The sequence below is a fragment of the Callospermophilus lateralis genome, chromosome 1 (assembly GCF_048772815.1).
Source record: "Callospermophilus lateralis isolate mCalLat2 chromosome 1, mCalLat2.hap1, whole genome shotgun sequence".
In the NCBI taxonomy this organism is placed as follows: Eukaryota; Metazoa; Chordata; class Mammalia; order Rodentia; family Sciuridae; genus Callospermophilus; species Callospermophilus lateralis.
In genome coordinates, this window is record NC_135305.1 from 176,382,858 (window position 1) to 176,404,511 (window position 21,654).

The 21,654-nt window shown below is 35.3% G+C and overlaps 1 protein-coding gene across 3 annotated transcripts in view; it reads right to left on the reverse strand.

Annotated features, from left to right (window-relative positions):
* Positions 1-868: 868 nt before the first annotated feature.
* The window catches only part of Nek4 (NIMA related kinase 4), a 28,280-nt gene continuing 7,494 nt past the window's right edge, over positions 869-21,654 (reverse strand). Inside the window, exons 6-15 of one of the 3 annotated variants that reach the window (XM_076835816.1) lie at positions 20,047-20,188; positions 16,686-17,093; positions 12,034-12,183; positions 10,930-11,124; positions 10,169-10,235; positions 8,974-9,080; positions 7,844-7,932; positions 5,474-5,679; positions 4,476-4,597; positions 869-2,059 (exon numbers count right to left, since the gene is read on the reverse strand). In XM_076835816.1, coding sequence (XP_076691931.1) covers positions 1,967-2,059; positions 4,476-4,597; positions 5,474-5,679; positions 7,844-7,932; positions 8,974-9,080; positions 10,169-10,235; positions 10,930-11,124; positions 12,034-12,183; positions 16,686-17,093; positions 20,047-20,188 — 1,579 coding nt within the window. In that variant the 3' untranslated portion in view covers positions 869-1,966. Of the gene's footprint in view, positions 2,060-4,475; positions 4,610-5,473; positions 5,680-7,843; positions 7,933-8,973; positions 9,081-10,168; positions 10,236-10,929; positions 11,125-12,033; positions 12,184-16,685; positions 17,094-20,046; positions 20,189-21,654 lie in introns of all 3 variants that reach the window. The other 2 variants (XM_076835765.1, XM_076835900.1) reach the window with 2 other exon arrangements.

Sequence of the window (21,654 nt, forward strand, 5' to 3'; positions counted from 1 at the left end):
ATATATATATGACTAGTGGCTAGCATATTTTGAACCATGCAAAATTTTGCTGAAATATTTGATAAGTGATTTTGCATATAACAATTTACCTTTATTGAATGCCAATAGGACCGTTCCAATAATGGGAAAAAAAATCCAAGAAATAGAGGTTAGGCTAGTACATGTGAGCTTGCCTAGCATTGAGTTCGATCCTCAGCACCATATTAACAAAATAAAGGTATTGTGTCCATTTACAAATAAAAAGAAATTTTTTTAAAGAGGTTAATGTAAAAAAGAGTGTCTTATCAGTCTCTGAAATTCAGTCAAAGGTATAGTCAAAAAAGCTGATAGACTTAAAAGATTGTTTTAAAAATTAATTAAGGATACCCAGTAGCTCAGGAAGCTGTGGCAGGAGGATCCCTAGTTCAAAGCCTCAGCAACTTAGCAGGGTGCTAAACAATTCAGTGAGACTGAAATACTAAAAAGGGCTGGGGATGTGGCTCAGTGGTGAAGTGCCCCTGACTTAAATATCTGGTACCAAAAAAAAAAAAAAAAAGATGATAAAAAGTGTATTAAACATTCAAGAAAAAAAAAAAAAACACACAAAATAACCAAGACAGTAGGATGAAAATATTTTGACAAAAATAAACAACATGAGAATAAGAAAGTATGTATAGATGAGATTCTTTTGATTCTAAAAACAATTAGTACTACTTTATACCAATGATTATGGAGAAAAATGTGGATCTCTAAAACATGCAAGAAGAGGTAAGCAGGAAGACCAATAGTTTGCCAAAAACTGGCTCCCACCCAGGCACTGAGAGTAGATGATCTTACAAGTTCTCTAGCAAACCCTGATAGTAAAAATAAGAGCTCTCAGAAACTCAACTGTGAGAATTGTAAGGGCAGGGAGTATTGTTTTATTCACCACGATATCTCTAGCTCCTGGCATAACACTAGGCACATAGGTAAAATTAAATAAAAAGAACTAAAAGAGAACATTTTTATTGTGTAATTTTCAAAGAAAATAAGGCACATTTTTATAGAAACTGAAAACATCTGGAACAGTATTTTTAGAGTCCCTTGAATGCAGAAGGAAAAATTTACTAATCAGAACATATTTAATGAAAACTATTTAATAGAAGAAGAGTATGACTTCTTATTAAACAATAAAATGTGATATAAAATCCTACATTTAAAACATGGAAAGACAACCAATATCTTGATATACACGAAGACAAACTTCCAGAGACAAATATTATATATATCCTTATGTATATCCAATTTAACAAAAAACTTTTGACTAGAAAAGTGATTAAGAGATGTTTTCACTGATGGAGAAATAAATCTAACAAAACTAGTATGTGAAAACATAATGATTTACAAAACCAAAATACTTTAGATTCACTTGTATACCCTAAGTGAGGCTCATGTTACATGAAAACATTAAACATCCATCAAAGTGTAAAAATAGGATCTAGCTGCTCAAATACCACATAGAACTTCATTTTCTTTAAATCTACCCCCAGAATAGTGAATTGATTTTTTTTCTTTTAAATAATGGCAACTATTCCCTAAAGTTATTAAAAACAGCAGATGTTATTGCTGGACATATTATTTCATTTGTTTCTCTGTTGTTTTTATCACTATAGTACAATATAAAACTTCCAATGTTTTATGGTCCTGTGTTCAAGCTAATTAACACCTCAAAAAAAAAAAAAGTTATAGATATAAACTTTAAGTGGTTTAAGGCTCAGTAAACAGTAACCAAAAAAGCAACATTTTCCCTCAGGAATATGAAAGTCAAAGATTTTTTTCTTTTGTGAACTTGCTTCATATTACTCTGTTCCGTCCAAATTTTTTCCAGTAAGAAAACCCCAGAGATATAAAAGGGTGGTAAATGGCTTTATGACAGCTGTTACAGTTTGTTTTTAAAGCCCCAAACTTTGAAAATAGGTCTTTAGAGCTGGAAGATTAGAACAAGTTCTCAAAATTTCACATTTTCTTCAAAAAATTTCAACTGGCGAGCTTTCACACTATAAGTTGTATATTTTTCACCCATGTGCTCTTGTAAACGTACCTATTTTGGGAAACAAAAAGAAAATCAGTATGTAATAGTAAAAATAATTTCTAGAATCTTAGTAGGACATTTATGAGCATGATACCCAAGGTGGAAACCATATAGGAAAATATTAATGGCTCTATTTACATAAAAATTTAAAAAGTCATAATAAAAGAGAAAAGTATGGAAAATATTTGCAATGTTCATGCCAAAGGGTTAGTAACATTAACATAGAAGGAGGTCTGGGGCTGGGGTTGTAGCTCAGTGGTAGAGTGCTTGCCTAGCACACATGAAGCACTGGGTTCAATCCTCAGCACCACATAAAAATAAATAAAATAAAGGTATAAAAAAAGGAGGGGTTCTTAGAATCAATAAACCCCAATAATTCTAGAATACCAGAATTGATAAAAACTCAATTCATTTATATATGTATATAAATGTAAATCCCATACATTTGCAGAACAGTCATACAGATAACAAATTAGCCAATATATAAAGTTCAACCTACTGGGTGCAGTGGCACACGCCTCTAATCTCAGTGGCTCGGGAGGCTGAGACAGGAGGATCAGTTCAAAGCTAGCCTCAGCAACTTAGGGAGATCCTGCTACTAAATAAAATATAAAAAAGGGCTGGGGATGTGATTCAGTGGTTAAGGACCCCTGGGTTTAATCCCTGGTAACAAAAACAACGAAAAAGTCAACCTGATTAATAATCAAAAAAGTATTGCTGGGGCTGGAGCTCAGCAGGGTGCTTGCCTAGCACATGTGAGGTATTGGGTTTGATTCTTAGTACCACAAACAAAAATAAGCAAATAAAATAAAGGCATGCTGTCCATTTACAACTTCAAAAAAAAATAGTATTGTGTGTGGACTGGGGGTGTGACTCGGTGGTACAGTACCTGCTTGAGGCCCTGGGTTCAATTCCACACACAAATAAAAGTACGATATGACTTTTAATGTATATCTATTCAAAGAAATGCTTGAAATTAAAAGAACAGTAATGTTAAGCAGGTATCATGTACCTCTGATTCAGTGTACAGAGGACACATAATTTTTGTGATGCTCCTGACAAAAATATATAACTTCAATGCATTCATGAGAAAACAGAAAAATCCACACAAAGTGACATGTCATAAAGCACATGGGCTATATTCTTCAGCAATGTCAAAATCATAAAAAACAGATACAAGAAATCTTTCAAATTAAAAGACATAACTAAACACAAATGAAATCCTGATTGGCTCCACATTTCACGTGAGAGCATAAGGAACTCTGCAGATACTCTGTGAAAGTGATTGTGATGCTCCTGACAAAAATATATAACTTCAATGCATTCATGAGAAAACAGAAAAATCCAAACAAAGTGACATGTCATAAAGCACATGGGCTATATTCTTCAGCAATGTCAAAATCATAAAAAACAGATACAAGAAATCTTCCAAATTAAAAGACATAACTAAACACAAATGAAATCCTGATTGGCTCCACATTTCACATGAGAGCATAAGGAACTCTGCAGATACTCAGTGAAAGTGATGAAAATTATTTTAAATAAGTCATTTAAGGTCTAGAAATGGTTCTAGGGCATACAGCATATGAAGAAACATTTATTCAAGAAAATCTTAAGTCTAAGAATAGTGAGTCAGTGGTATGTGAATTGAGACCAACCACCATTCTTCCCTTCCCAAAACTATTATAGACTTATGAAGCCAAGAACACACGCCTCTTTCCCATCAGCTCCCAGTTGAAAGGCTCTATCTTCCTGGGCTGGGCAGGAGGACACCGGTCTATCTCATGCTTCTGCCTGTTGTTGAGGCTAAAATTCATGAAAGTGCAGCCAAGAAGTAGGAGCTCTTCCACCCAGCCCAGACCTCTAGGAGGGAGGCTAAGAAAACCAGAGACTACTGCTTCATCCCCTACCCCTTCCCAGGTGTGCATCCAAGAAAACAGAATCCACACCAAGATGTCTACATGAGTGTTCATAGCACCATTATTCATAAAGAATTCCACAAAAAGTAGAAACCACTCAAATGTCTAGAATGAACATATAATGAAATATTATTTGGCCATAAAAAGCACTGATACTATAACATGAAAACATTATGCTAAATAAAACATAAAAGACTGCATATTTTCTTATGTCCCCATTTATATGAATTTTCCAGAATAGGCAAATCTGTATATAGAGAAATATTCATGGTTGCTTAGAGTGTTGGAGATTTAGGAGACAATGGGGAATGACTGCTAACAGGTACAAGGGTTCTTTGGGGTAATATTCTAACAAAGATTGTGTGATTGTACAACTCTGTGACATTAAAAGCTATTGAAATGAATACTTTAAATAGGTAAATTGTATGGAAATGAATTATAGTTCAGAAAGTCGCTAAGCAAATTTTACAACATAAGCAGCTCGAAAAAGCTAATAAGACACTCACCTCTCTCTCCAATTCATTCTCCTCTTCTAAAAGATCATATACCTGCTCTAAAAGCTGGACTCCCAAGCCCCTGATGACATCCGCTCTCAAGACTTCAACTATTCTTCTGATCTTTTCAGAACCTGGCATTATAGCTAAAAATCAATAACAAAACCAGGAAATAATAAACATTTTCAACACTACAACAAGAAAAACACAATATCACAATGGTTTTTTAAAAAATCTTATTAGGCATGGTGATACACGCCTGTAATCCCAGCAACTCAGGAGGCTGAGGTAGGATTACAAGTTTGAAGTCAGCCTTTATAGGGATTAAAAAGGCATATGCCAACAGTGCAATCGGGAAACTGAGGCAGGGGGATTGTGAATTCAAGGCCATCTGAGACCCTGTCTTAAAATTTAAATAAGGGATGGGGATGTAGTTCAGTGGTACAGCACCTCTGGATTCAACCTCTAATATTGAAAAAACAATAACAAAAACAAAAACTTTATATAGGAACTTAAGCTTCACGTCTCACTACTATCTCCTAACCTAAAAAATAAATAAATAAAAATAAGAATTATTGGGTTATTTACATTTACTTTTTTTTTAAAATAACTTTATTTATGTGGTGCTGAGGTTCGATCCCAGTGCCTCGCACGTGCTAGGCGAGCACTCTACCACTGAGCCTACATTTACTTTTTTCTTTTTTAATAGTTGGACACAATATCTTTATTTTGTTTATTTTTATGTGGTGCTGAGGATCAAACCCAGGGCCTCGCACGTGCTAGATGAGCGCTCTACCGCTGAGCCACAATCCCAGCCCCCCTAATTACTTTTAAAAATTAATTTTCATGCAACTTTTCAAGTATATCTATTGCATAAAATCAGAGATACCTTTTATGGAGATATTCAAATGAAATTAAAAACAAATTTATAAATATTAGCTCTTTGGTTTGACACATTACTCTAACCAACACATTTTCTATAGTTTGGTGTAAAAAAATAAACTGATCACCTGAAGGCAGCTCTTTAAATTGGAGTTCCTCTGTCTCTTGGGCCACTTTTCCATGAAGCACCAGCGTGTCCCGATACTTTCGATGAAGTTTAAATTCTGACACTGGATTTGGTAATGCAAGATCTTCACAGCTCTCTTTAGAATCCAGCTTAAGGGTCTCAGTCATCAGTTGTACCAAGTCACTCATTTCATTTGTATGACTTTTCCTATTAAAAAAGAAAATCTCCTTGTTATTTACTTGGTTTTGTGAGAATTTTTCACTAAAAGTTAGATACAGCTAAGGCACAGTGGTACACACTTGTAATCCCAGTGACTTGGAAGGCTAAAGCAGAAAAAGGTTAGGCTGGGCAACTTGGTGAGACCTTGACTCAGTGGTAGAGTACCATTGGGTTCAATCCCCAGTACAACACACACACACACACACACACACACACACACACACACACAAAATTAGATGCAATGACATTTAAAGAGTTCTGCTTCCAGGCTGGAGTTGTGGCTCAGTGGTAGGGCCCTCGCCTAGCAAGCACAAGGCCCTGGGTTCGATCCTCAGCACTACATACAAATAAAGGTATTGTGTCCAACTACAACTAAAATAAATAAATATTAAAAAAAAAAAGAGTTCTGCTTCCTAATGCCCACATAAGCTCGTATAGACTGACCCTTCCACAAAAATAACTATAAACTCTTAGTAATATTAAAAAATTAACTATAACAAAAACAAAATTTACATACAAGATGGAGAATGAACAAAATTTGCAGGCAGAGTCTAGAAAACAGTCAACCCTTTTTAACATAAGGGCAGTCATAAGCAGTTCAGAGCACAAAAGAAAACCCACAATCCTTCTGGCCTGAAGAACCAAAGGATAGAGTTCAAGACAACCATGCCAGGAAATTTTCCAAGAAAATCAGGAATCTTGGAAAGGAGAAGATATGAAAGAAGCAACCCTCGATTTTGTGTGCAAATTCTGCCCAGCCATTCTTCTCCATTTCTAAGTAACTTAACTACATCCAAATACAAAGAATATTTAAAGAGGGCTGTTGTTATAGCTCAGTAATGGAGCATTTGCCTCACCTGTGTGAGGCACTGGGTTCGATCCTCAGCACCAAATAAAAATAAAAGATATATTGTGTCCACCTACCGCTTAAAAAGAAAAAAAAAAAAAAAAAAGGAAAAAAAGAGCCGGGTACAACGGCACACATCTATAATCCCAGCAGCTTGAGAGGCTGAGATAGAAAGATGGTGAGTTCAAAGCCAGCCTCAGCAATAGCGAGGCCCTAAATAGCTCAGTGAGACCCCCATCTCTAAACAAAATACAAAATAGGGCTGGGGATGGGCTCAGTGATTGAGTGCCCCTGAGTTCAATCCCCAGTACCCCACCTCCTGCCAAAAAAAAAAAAAAAAAGAATATTTAAAGAAACACAGGAATACTAGTCCTCAATGGTATAAATTCACTGGATCTGGCATCTAGTCAAAAATTCCATAAATGCAGAGAAGCAGGAAAACATCACCTATTTGTGAAAAGAAAAAAACTGGTTAATAGAAACAGACCCAGAAGTGACACAAGTGATAGTATTGGTAGTGAGGACATTCAAGTGGTTATTATAAATATATTCCAAATAGCCAAGGTAGACAAAAACAAACATTAAGGAGAGCCACAGAAGATATTAAAAAACACCAAAACAAACTTTTTTTTTTTTTTGGCTGTACTGGGATTGAACCCAGAGTACTCTACCATTGAGCTACATCCTCAGTGCTTTTTATTTTGAAACAGGTTCTCCCTATGATGCCCAGGCTGGCCTAAAATTTGCAATCCTCCTGCCTCAGCCTCCCCAGTCACTTGGATTACAGGTGTGTGTCATGGCATCTAGCCCAAACTGAACTTCTAGAGATGAAAAATATAATGTGTTAATGGGATAGGATTAACAGATTAAAAAGTGCAGAAGAAAAAAGATTAGTGGACTCAAAGATACAACAATAGGATCTATGAAAAAGAAACAAAAAAAAGAAAAAAGAATGGACAGTGCATCAGTGAGCTGTTGGACAACTTTAATCCAATATACATGTAATTAGAATCCCCAAGAGAATGAGAGGAGGTCCAAAAAAATTGAGAAGAAATAATGTCTAAAATTTTTCCAAATGTGATGAAAACTGTGAACTCATAGATCCAAAAAGATATCCTACAAGAATTTTGAATGAAAATTAGATGTGTTCTTAGAAGAAATATTTCTTGCTCTAGCATGTATCACAAACCATTTATAATGTTATCAATGAGAGTACTATAGGTCAAAATACTACTATAAATGTACATTTAGGATAGTTCAACCAGAAATAGTTTCTGAAGGGAGACAGAAAAGTTAAGAACTTACCCTTCTCTGGAATCCCCATCTGACTTATCAGTTGAACTTGTAGAAGAACTTAACTCATCCTCAGACAGGCAATGAATCATTTTTCTTTCCTATTAATATTTGGGAAAAAAACAAAATTCCACATAAAAATACAATTAGAATGTTAATACATTAAATAGTGTTAGATGCAATGACTCGACCCAAAATATTCCTACATGCAATAGAACAGGAGAAACAGATATCAAAATTGAATTAACTTTGATGCCCCAGTTCACTCATGAAGTTCACAAGTGAAGCCTAAGGACTATCAATAGGTGAAGCTTTACAAAACCTCGAGGAGTCTCAGCTGTGAAAAAATTTCCCCTACAGAGGAAAGTGAAGGACTGATGCTAGTGTCTCAACTCCCAAGCAGAAGGCCTGTCCCATAAGAAATGTTGGCATTTTAAACTAGATAGAATGCCACCTAAATCAAGGGAACTTCAGCTTGATCATATATGAGATCATTACAGTGCTTTAAAGGATTACCTGATATAATTAACAAAAACCTTACAACTTTGGGAAATGGATATGGAAGCCTCAATTAATGAAATAAAAAATAATATCATTAAAGTAACAACACCTTCATTATATTCAAAGGGCAAAGCAAATTAATCCCCAGGGTATTATACAGAAAGATGAACATGGGTTAACCACTATTTGCCCATTTAGCCACCAAGTGGTGTCCCTACCTCATCCATAAGCAAGAAGGTCAACTAAACTGGCACAAACAGGACACCGAGGAATGATGATTGGCAAATGAAATTAAAATCTAACCACATGGTTGGGTATTATATTAGTAACACTGCAGACAGAATAAGCAAAGTATTGAGTAGTGGAAGCTTTTAGGAAGTCTGTGTTAAAGATTACCTAAGTAATACTTTTAACTAGACAGCCAATTGTTTGGAAGAATGCCTGAAAACTATACTCTTAATGGGTCAAAGAATATCCTTCTAATTATCGTTTACCAGTTCCTCTCTTTATCCAGAGTGAAAAGGTATAACTTAACCAGCCCAGTCCCTGAAATAAATGGAGCTGACACTTATAAGGTTTACTGCATAGGGATTCCCACATGTAGACATGTCCACTTTTCCCCTCAGGAGGGTGTAAGGCACCTGAGTGATGCTGCAGTCAGAAGAGAACCGTCGGGCAGGGATGCGCTGGCTTTCCTGCTGCAGTTTCCCTGGCCCCACTGCACTCAGAGATGTTCTCACTGAAGGGCCTGAAAAAATGAACACCCCCCACCCCAGCAGTTGTTTGTGGTGGGCTGATATCAACTGAAGAGGGCTTTGCACTGGGTATAGAAGATAACCCAGCAACAGTGAGCCAGAAATAACTGAAACAGAATATTCGTCATCGCTCTTGTGTCTGGCACCTCAGTTCAAACCTTAGTTCCAGGTCTACCAGCTTTGTGACCTTGGGCAAATTACTTAACCCCTCAGAACTTCAGTTTTTTCCCTTGGCAAAAAAGGGATAATGCTGCCTATCTTTGGCAGTTACTATAAATATAAAATGAGATAATGCCCTAAAGATGTTTACCATAATGCTAGACACATAGTTAGCATTCTAGAGACACATTAGCATTCAATAAATGGAAACTGCTAATACTGTTTAGCCTAGGGCAGCACCATTCTCCTGGCTTCCTCTCTGTTCCTGAGAGGACTTCTCTGAGCAGCACACTTTGGACATGGAAACAATTTGACCATTCACTTGATTTCCAGTCTGAAATCTCCCAGGAGTGACTGCCACTCACAGCCCTCTTGCTTTTTTTTTTTTTTTTTTTTGTGGTGCTGGGGATTGAATCCAGGGCCTTGTGCCTGCAAGGCAAGCACTCTACCAACTCAGCTGTATCTCCAACCTTTCCACAATTTTTATTGGTGCATTATAGTTGTATATAATGATGGAATTTATTGTTACGTATTTGTACAAGCACACAATATAGCAATATAATTTAGCCAATATCATTCCCCAGCACTTCCCCCTTCCTTCCCCACCTCTTACTTTCCTATGATTTTTAAAAATTTTTTATTTATTTTTATTTGTAGATGAACATAATACCTTTATTTTTTATTTTTTCGTGGTTCTGGGAATCAAAACCAGTGCCTCACGCATACTAGGCAAGTGCCTTACCACTGAGCCACAACCCCAGCCTTTTTTTTAAAAAAGGTTAAGAAATTTCACAAACTCTTCAATTTTCCCAATGGATTACTGCTGCTTAAAAGTCTTAACACCTCACAATCAGAACCTGTGCAATACCCATAAGCCAAGGCATCAACTGCCATGTAGATGAAGAAAAGAGGTCACATTCACCTGAGGGGAACATCTCTTCCTGGGACTGCTTTAATCGCCTCCTCTCTCTGGCTGATAATGGTCGGTCCTTTAAAGAAAGTCAGAGTCATTTCCATTCCTATTCATTATTTTTGTAAAACCTACACTACAATGCATGACTTGCCTTAAGAAAAAGGGCCTGCAGTGGACTTTAAAGGAGTATCCCCTGGAAACCCACCCTTCTCAAAGTTACACCTTTCTTCAAGGAATGATCACAGACCTCATTTCTGGGACATGATCATTTTTGGAAAGGCAAAATGGACTTTTTATATTCGGAATCTTAAATTCAGAATCTACACAGTCTCATTAATTAACTGGAAGTGACTATTTCTGAAACCACAGAATCTGTCCATTTCAATCAAAGCTTTTCTGAGAATCACAAATCTGTCCCAAGGTTTGGCAAAAAGCAGGGCTAAGATGCTTGACTGCAAAACTTCAAAATATGTGCTGCAGCTGGGCATGGTGGTGCATGTCTGTAATCCAAGTAACTCAGGAAGCTGAGGTAGGAGGATCACAAGTTCAAAGCCAATCTCAGCAACTTAGAGAGGTCCTAATCAACTTAGTGAGACCATGTCTCTAAGTAAAAAATAAAAAGGGGCTGGGGATGTGGCGCAGTGGTTAAGCACCCTGCAGTTCAATCCGTGGTATCAAAAACAAACAAGCAAACAAAATAGGTGTAGGATTTTATAACCAAAAAGCTTTATAAGAGGGCTTTAAAATATCCAATATATACTCCCACAAACCTTTTTTTTTTCCATGTGTGTTTGTTGCTGGGAATTTCCACAAACTTTTGATGATGACATTTCACTGCTCCTTGAACTGCTCACAGACTCAGTGACCATTCTGCTTGGGTTTTCAGCATTTTGTTGTGTTGATATAATAGCCATTTCTCCAACAGAGGGATGAGAAGGCAAAAGTTGAGGAGGTACCTGTTGGAACTAAATTAATTTAAAGGAAGAGAGTATCAGTTTTATATATACCACCTCCAAAGTTACCCTATTGGAAAGTTCCCTGTGTATTTGTCAATAATTTGCCCTTAATAATTTTAAAACATTGCATTGTGTATTTATTTTTTTAAAAGAGAGAAGAGAGAGAGAGAGAGAGAGAGAGAGAGAGAGAGAGAGAGAATTTTTAATATTTATTTTTTTAGTTTTTGGCGGACACAACATCTTTGTTTGTATGTGGTGCTGAGGATCGAACCCGGGCCGCACACATGCCAGGCGAGCGCGCTACCACTTGAGCCACATCCCCAGCCCTGCATTGTTTATTTTTATTGTTTTTTTTTAAAGAGATTCTGTCAAAAGTGAATGACTATCTAAGAAGTTTATAGAAGTTACTTTAAGTAAGGAAGTGTCAATATGATATGTGCAGAGAATGAAGGAAGAACTGTTCATCAATATAATAAGAAGAGCTCAAAGATTTACCCTCATTAGCCTGTTCCTTTAGCTCTCAAGATGACCTACCCATTTTTGCTGGGGAAGACAAACATCCTCACCATATTTCCAACTTGCCGATATTTGAAAACTCATATTAAGCATCTTGTCCTTGCTCCCCACTGGGGATTGAACTCAGAGAGGATCTACCACTAAGCTACATTCCCAGCCCTTTTTTATTTTATTTTGACACAGAGCCTCACTAAATTGCCAGGCTGACTTGGAACTTCCAATCCTCTGCCTCAACCTCCCAAGTACTGGGATTACAGGCATGCACCACTGCACCCAGCTACTCCTTGTATTTCTTATGTATCTTTTGGCAACTGTTAACTATTCTAAATGGAAATCAAGCTTCTCAGAGTCTGTCTCCTAAATAGTAGCACCATAACTTACTGCAAAGAGATCTCTACTGACCTGGCTCTTTCCTCCACTGTGCTCAGTCTGTTCTCTTTTCTTCTGCCGTCGTTGTCGAGACAGGGAAGGTTCAGACCCAGAGCTGTGTGGCTGTAAACTTGGGTGGATTGTGCCTTTTTTCTCCATAATACATTCACTATCAACTTGATCCTTAAAAACAATGAAATTACATGAGTATACACAAAAGAACCTTACAGAATCATGAAACAGTCTTCTGAACTTCAAATGGCCAAAATACCTACTGTTAAAATTGCAAAATGAAAATGAAAGGGGCTCTCTTTCTCAAAATGAATGCATATTTACCGTGTTGACAGGCAAAGACAAAATGCTGACACCATCTAAATGTTCAGGATTCTTTTTAATTTTGCCCAAATAAAAATTATTGTTTTAATTAAATTACTCAAATTATGATTAACCTGACACTACTTACATTTGATTCAGTTAAAAAAAAAAAAAACTCATATAACTTTTAATAGGTTTTCTATTCCAAAAATGAACAAATGTTCTGAATGGAATCCAATTTGATTTAATACACATTTGCTCCCCAAATAAACATTAGTTATTTGGATGCATACAAAAATGCACAACAAAAAGAGTAGTAAGCTTGGAGTCAGATGGAATTATATGTGAGAAACCCAATCTCCCTGAGCTTGGTTTCCTCATCTAAAAATGGTTCTAATACCACCCTCCCCCATACATTGTACAATTGTGTCTTGATATTTTTGGGAGATCAACTCCAGGATCCCCTGCAGATACCAAACTCCTCAGATGTTCAAGTCCCTTATATAAAATGGTATTGTATTTGCACATAACCTATGCACATCCTCTCAAATACTTTGTCATCCCTAGATTACTAATACTGCCTAATACAATCTGAATGTTGTGTAAATAATTGTTGTACTGTATTGCTTAGGGAGTAATAAGAAGAATAAAAGGTCTGTCTATATGTGTTCAGTAAGGATGCAATTTGTCTTTTTCCAAATATTTTCAATCTGTGGTTGGCTGAATCCATAGATGTTCAACCTATGGATACAGAGGGATGACTATATTATTATTATTATTATTATTATTATTATTATTTTAGTACTGGGGATTGAACTCAGAGGTACTCAACCACTGAGCCACATTCCCAGCCCTATTTTGTATTTTATTTAGAGACAGGGTCTCACTGAGTTGTTTAGTGCCTTGCCATTGCTGAGGCAATTGAACTCGCAATTCTCCTGTCTCAGCCTCCCCAGCCAATGGGATTACAGGCATGCACTACTATATTATTAAAGGCATGCACTACTATATTATGGCTCTAACTATATTATTGTTTAAGGTTAGCTGAAATGGTATACTAAAAGCAATTAGAACGATGTCTAGCACACAGATACTCAAAAAAATGAGAGCTACCAGTGGCACATAATGATAAATTATTACTTAAATAAATTTAAGTTATAATGGTCACCAAATGACTTAATATTTGATCTAGATAGCTGATTTTAGACTCTACTATATATTTAAATAAAACAGATTCTTGTATTTATTTAAAATTTTTTAAACTATCAGAATATCTTTGTTTTCAAGATGGACACTAGTAATTGGATATAATTCAACCGACACATTTTTACCAAAAGCCTACTCTGGTAATACATTTTAGACCATTATAATAATTTAGACCATTATTATTTTAGGCCATTGTCATTAAAACAACATTTTTAGACCCCTGGCAAACACAAAATTATGGGTAATTTATAAATTCTTTCAAGAGTATACCAATATTAGACATAAAATAAATGCAGTTAATTTTACATTACTATATAATAATTAGTTGAACAAAGAGACCAGGGTGATAAGCAAAAAAATGAACCAACTTTGAAGAAAGAAAGAGAAAAAGATTGATTTCTTTATTGGTGATTAAGTATAGAGTATTCTAAATAAAACTCATATATGTCCAAGAATAAAAGGAATAAATGACTCAATGTGCTTGTCCATCAAATCTATGAAAAAATTATCCCACTTTTATGAAGAAGAAAAAACAACAAAACAATAGGGGAAATACTGGACATGAAATTTTATCAAAGCAATAAAAAAAAAATCTGCTCTAAAAGCTTGGTGTAAGAAACAGATTTGATCAGGAACAAGAAAAGAATACTGACTTTCACCACTTCTAATCCACACGCATTAGAAGTTTTAGGCAGGGCAATTAAGCAAGAAAATAAAATAAAAGGAATTCCAATTGTCAAGAAGTGAAACTATATCTCTATTTGCAGATCACAAGATATTATATTCAAAAAACCCAAAGGAGTCCAATTAAAAAAAATTATTAGAACCAATAAACAAGCTGGGTTGGTGGCACAAGCAAGTAACCCTAGCAGCTCAGAAAGCTAAGGCAGGAAGACTGCAAGTCCGAGGCCAGCCTCAGCAACTTAATGAGATTCTGTCTAAAAAAATAAAAATAAAAAGGACTGGATGTAGCTCAGTGGTAAAGCACCCCTGGTTTCAATTTCCAGTACAAAAATAAAACCAATTAACAAGTTAAGCAAGATTGTAGACTATGTAGATAAATTCTACATACTAGCAATGAACAATCCAAAAACTAAAGTATAAAAATAATTCATCTTACAATAGCATCACAAAGGATAAAATACTTAGAAATAAATGTAACAAAATAAGTTCAAGATACTGAAAACAAGAAACATCACTGAAAAATAATTACAGAAGCCCTAAATAAATGGAACGATATACCATATTCATGGAGTGAAAGGCACATTAAAATAGCAATGCTCTGCAAATGATCTTCAAAGTACCAAAAACCCAGCATGTTTCGCAGAATTTGTCAAGATGGTCTTAAAATTCATAAGGAAATGCAGAGAATCCAAAATAGCCAAAACAATTTTTAAACATAAGAATAAGATGGAAGACACCCACTTTGCAATTTCAATACTTACTACAAAGCTATAATAATTAAGATATATTATATAGATAGATCAATGAAACAGAATTGAGGTCTAGAAATAAACCCTTCCAATTTATAATCTATTGATTTTCAACAAGGGTGCCAAGACAATTCAATGGGGAAAGAATAATCTTTTCATCAAACGGTGCTGGGACAATTGAATGTCTGCAAATAAAAAAAATGAAGTTGAATCCCTTCCTCATTTTATACACATGAATGAACTCAATATGGATCACAGACCTAAATTAAGACTTAAAAGTATACTTTCTGGGGTTGGGGTTGTAGCTCAGTGGTAGAGTGCTTGCCTCGCATGGTGGAGGCCCTGGGTTCGATCCCCAGCACCACATAAAAATAAACAAATAAAAATAAAGATATTTCGTCCATCTACAACTAAAAAATATATTTTTTTAAAAAAAGCATACTTTTTGGAGAAAACATAAGAGTACATCTTTATGACACCAAAAGCACAAATAACATAGGAAATCATGGACAAAATTGAATGTCATGAAAATTAAAAACTTCTGTGCTTCAAAGAATGCCATCAAGAAAGCGAAAAGACAATCCAAAGAATGGGAAACAGTATTTTTAAGTCTTTTATTTGATAAGGATTGGTATCTAGAAGATAAAAAACTCTTCCAAATAAACCAATTAAAAATTGGCAGAGGGGGCTAGGGATGTGGCTCAAGTGGTAGCGCACTTGCATGGCATGCGCAGGGCGCTGGGTTTGATCCTCAGCACCACATAAAAATAAAATAAAGATGTTGTGTCCACCAAAAACTAAAAAAAAAAAATATTAAAAAATTCTCTCTCTCTCTTAAAAAAAATTGGCAGAGGATCTGAATAGATTATTTCTCCAAAGGAAGTACATAAATGTCCAATAAACATAGGAAAAGATATTCAACATCATCAATCATTAAGGAGATGCAAATCAAAACCACAGTAAGACACTGCTACACACCCAGAAGAATGGTTGGAATCAAAATGGACAAGAAGCGTGGAAAGGATGTAGAGAAAATGGAACTCCCACACACTGCTGCTGAGAAGTAAAATTATAAAATTGCTTTGGAAATCAATTTTATAATTCCTCAAGAAGTTAGAGTCAGTATATGACCCAGCAGTAATTCCATTCCTAGGTTTACATCCAACAGAACTGAAAACACATACAAAAATGTACATCAATGTTCACACCAGCATTATCCATAATAGCCAAAAAAGTGGAAACAACTCAAACATTCATCAACTGATGAACAGTCACATAAAATATCATAGATACATACAGGGGAATTTATTTGGCAATAAAAAGAAGACTGGTACATGCTACAAGCTTTTCATGGATAAACCTTGAAAACATTATGCTAAAGTAAAAGAAGCCAGACATGAAAGGCTATAAATGTATATAATTCTAAGAAATGCCCAGAATAGGCAAATTCATAGGGACAAATGTTGCCAGAGGATGGAGACAAGGAAGAATGGAGAGTGACTGCTGCTTGGGTATTGGTGTTGGGAATAGTGTTTTTTTGTTTTTTGTGTGTGTGGTTTTTTTTTTTTTTTTTTTTTTTTTTTTTTTTTTGACAGGTGATGAAGATATCCCTCTAAGTTTAAACTGGAATACAAAATAACTGATTTTCCTGACAATTAGAATATACTCAACTATTGTAACCACACTTCCCAGTCTTCTTTCTGAAAGGGACTCCTAGTGTATATTACTCACATGGTCCTTTGGCTTTGGGTCTTTGTTTAGAGGCTGCAACAGCTTCACTGCTCCACTCCTATCCGCATTGCCACTATCAGAGGACAATGTGAGAATCAGGCTTTCAGGATGAGCACTAGACTTAGAATTATCCTGCAGACTCTCCTCCTTCACTTGAGAAATACTGCATTTATCTTTGTGCTCACTAGAGGCATCTAAGTGTCTTTGTTGATTCTTCTGAATTAGGCCATCATTCATGGAGTCTCTTTTTTCTGCAGGTAAGATGTCAATATTTACCCTACTGATTGTGGCTTGTGACTCTGCAGTACTGCTCATATCCAATTTGTCAGTGTGGTCTTTCAGACTAGCAGGTGGTTTCAAGGGATCAATAATTATTGGTTTCTCCTGGGACAAACATTTATCTTCACTCTGAGCAAAAAGATGTTTTCAAATTATTAAAGAATTCCTGGACACACCAAATATAAAAATTAACTCAAAATTGAACAACACATTCCTCAAAAAGTTAAACATAGAAATACCATTTGAATTGCCATAGAATTACCATACTAGCAATTTCATTCCTATATACATACTCCAAAGAACTGAAAGCAGGGATTCAGTAAGTATGTGTGAACCAATGTTTCTAGCAGCACTATTCAAAATAGCCAAAAGATGGAAACAACCCAAATGTCAACCAGTGGATGAATGGATGACCATAATGTGGCATATACATACAATGGAATATTATTTAGTATTTAAAAGGGTGGGAATTCTAACATAGATGAACCTGAAAATACACCATGTGAAAAAGCCAGACACAAAAAGACAAATATTATATGCTGATTCTATTTATATAAAATATCTAAAATAGGCAAATTCAACAAAGACAGAGTAGATGAGAGGTCACCAGGGCCTGGGGATGGAAGAACAGGGAGTTACTGCTTAACAGGTAAATTTTCTGTTTGGAATGATAAAAAGGTTTTGGAGATAATGGCAGTGGCTATAAGACATTGTGAATGTAATTGAAGACACTGAACTGCATGATTTAAAATGGTTAAAATACTGCTGTGACCAAAAAAAAAAAAAAAAAAAAAAGGTTACAATGTACTCAAGTGGGACTTATTCCTGGAATGCAAAGATTACTCATATCAAAATCATCAATATAATAAACCACATGAACAGAATGAAGGGGGAAAAACTACATGACCATCTCAATTGATGCAGAAAATGCATTTGACAAAATTCAACACCCTTTCATGGAAAAAAATGGCACACTTGGAACAGAAGAAAACAATCTTAACATAATAAGAGCCATATGTAGAAAGCCTATACTGAACATTATACTTAATGACAAAACTCTGAAAGCTTTTCCTGTAAGATTAGGAACAAGGCAAACATGCCCACTCTCTCCACTTCTGTTCAACACAATACTGGAAATTGTAGCTAGAGCAATTGAGAAAAAAAAAAAAAAGAAAGAAAGAAAGAAGAGGCATTGGAATTGAAAATCAAGAAGTAAAATGATTCCTCTTCACAGATGATATGATTTTTAAAAAATTTTATTATTGTTGTTGTAGGTAAACAGTATGCCTTTATTTTATTTGTCTTATTTTTATGTGGTGCTAAGGCTAGAACCCAATGCTTCACATGTGCTAGGCAAGTGCTCTGTCGCTCAGCTACAGCCCCAGCCCAAGATGATATGATCTTAAATGTAGAAAACCCTAAAGATTCCACAAAAAAACTGTTGGAACTAACAAATGAATTTAGTAAAGTAGCAGGAGACAAAAATCAACAAATAAAAATCAGTTGTATTTCTATACACTAACAATAAACAATCTGAAAAGAAAATTATAAAAATAATTTCATTTATAATAGCATCAAAAAGAATTAAATAGCCAAGCTTGGTGATGTACTCCTATAATCCCAGCTACTCAGGAGGCTAAGGCTGGAAGATTCCAAGTTCAAGGTCAGCCTGAAAACTTAGAACCTGAGTCAAAATAAACAATAAAAAGGGCTAGGGATGTAGCTCAGTGGTTCAGTACCCATGGTTTCAATATTCAGTTCCATACACACCAAAAAAATGATAAAATACAGGAATTAACATAATCAAGGATGTGAAAGACTTTTACAAAGAAAATTATAAAACACTGCTGTAAGAAATATGAAAAAAACCTGCTATAGAATTCATCGGGAATCCTAAGGGATCCTAAATAACCAAAACAATCCTGAAAAAGAAGAACATAGCTAGATGACCAACATTTCCTAATTTAGAAACTTATTACAAAGCTATAATAATCAATGCTGTAAAATTGAAACTGACAGACATATAAACCAATATAAATGCCACGTGAATGAACTATAAAAACACACTAAGTCAAAGAAGCCAGACATGAAAGGTCACACATTATATGATTCCATTTATATGAAATAATTAGGCTAGGTAAATCCACAGAGACAGAAACACATTGATGTGGGTCTGCAGTTGTAGCTCAGTGATAGAGCACTTGCCTAGCACATATGAGACACTAGGTTTGATCCTCAGAACCATATAAAGATAAATAAATAAAATAAAGAAATAAAAAAATACAGTAAAAAAAAAAAAAAGAAAACACTGGTGATTGCCAGGAGCTTGATGGGAGAGAGAAATGGGAGTGACTGCTGTAAAGGATATCCTTTATGCTAATGAAAATGTTCTGGAACCAGATAAGAGGTGATGGTTGCACAACATTGTGAATGTACTAAATTCACATAATTGTTCACTTTAAAATGGTTGATTTTAGGGCTGGAGTTGTGGCTCAGCAGTAGAGCATCTGCTCTACTAGCACATGCGAGGCCCTGGGTTCGATTCTCACAACCACATAAAAATAAATAAAATAAAAAGGTATTATGTCCAACTACAACTAAAAAATTAATATTTAAAATAAAATGGTTGATTTTATCTTATGCAAACTTCATCTCAAAGAAATCTAAAAAAATTTTACAGCCCTGACTTCATGAACAGTTCAATAGCCCACTGTGAATAAAGTGAGCTAAAATAATCACCCCACCAGTATTTTTTCTTTATAATACAGGCTTAATTAAAGCTCAGCAGAATCTCTAGTAAAGCATAATCATTTCCCGAAAAAATAATTTGTTTTTTTTTTCCTTTCAGTACTGAGGATTGAACCCGGAAGCACTCTACGTCTAAGCTACCACCCCAGTCTATTTTATTTTTTCTCTTTTGAAACAGGATCTCACTGAGTTCTCCAGGTTAGCCTCAAATTTGTGATCTTCCTTCCTTAGCCTCCTAAGTCTCTGGGATTTTACAAATGTGTGTTACTATGCCCAGAAGATAACCTATTTTTAAAATAGTTTCTAAAACATTATTCTTTAAAAAGAAACATACCATTATATATGTCTTAGAATCCTCAGCAGAATATTGTTGGTGATGGATTGCTTCAAGATTTGATCCTGCCTTTCTGGAAACCACAGTAGCAACAGGCTTGGATTTAGAATCACCATTTTTGATGTTATTTTTGGAGGTTTTTCTTTATAAAGAAAAAAAGAAGGGTTATTATCAATATGGTAAAGATTGAGATTTTTTATGTATATATGAAGACGTATATACGTTATACTTCCTTAAGCACCATTTATAGAAAACAGTCTTCCAAAAATCTAGAAGGCATTTTACAAAACACCTAACCAGTAGTCTTCAAAACATTCAAGATTATTAAAAAAAAAAAAAAAAAAGTGAAAAGCTATCACTGACCCAAGAAGACTAAGGAGAATGAGTATTAAATATACATTAGTCGGACTGGGGTTATGGCTCAGTGGTAGAACACTCGCCTAGCATGTGTGAATTTCTGGGTTACATCCTCAGAACCACATAAAAATAAATAAATAAATAAAGGTATTGTGTTCATCTACTACTAAAAAAAAAGTTTTTTTAAGGGCTGAGGTTGTTGCTCAATGGTAGAATGCTCGCCTAGCACATGTAAGGCACTGGGTTTGATCCTCAGCACCACAATAAATAAATAAATAAATAAAACTTATATTTTTAAACAAAAATTTAAAAACTATATCCCATGGTATCCTGGACTGAATTCTGGAACAGAATAAGGGACATTAGAGAAAAAACTAGCAAAAGCAAAATCAAATCTGGAGATTAATCAAGAGTAATGTACCTTGGCTGGTTTCTTAGTTTTGATAAATGTACTATGGAAACATAAGGTGTAAACGATAGAAGAAACCAGGTGAAGTGTATACAGGAACTCTTTGTACTATCTTTGCAACTTCTCAGTAAATACAAAGTTATTCTATGATAAAAATTCTACTAGAAAGTTCCTCACATTCAGAAGAAACAAGGTAAGTTTCATCTTCCAAGTTTCACATTAGCAATAATACCATAACTGCTTTGCTAAATTTGAGAGTTGAAATGATTGGTATACATTTCCTGACTTGCAGAAAAATGTTATACAGCAAAGTCATGCCCTGGCTGTTTCAGTGTGTTGTTTCTACATCTGGGGTAAACCTCTGGAGAATTCAAGGAAACTACGGATGTCAGGACATGATCTCCATGATCAGAACATGGAGATCACAGCAGAGGACAGAGATCAAAAACATTATTTTGAGCTAATGGCACTTAAAGAACAGCAGGTATGAGAAAGGTGCTCTGACCCTCCTTTGTCTTCATGAAAGTAAAAGATAAAACCCCATCTGAAAGACAACCTCCCTCTATCAGAAGAAAAGGCCAAAGGTCTGTCTGGTTGGAAATTATACACAATATGAATAAAAAGATGGTCCTTCTTTTTTCCATGGCCTCTCTAGTATTGCTTTTCTCCTTCCAAATTTAATTTGCCACCACAAAAAGAGAAGCCAAAAGAGTGACAATCTTGTTCAGCCCTAAACACCTGTTTGGTGAAGGTAGAACCTGTAAGTCAAAAATAGAAACTCTTGGGCTGGGGTTGTAGTTCAGTGGTTGAGCGCCTGCCTTGCGTGCATGAGGCACTAGGTT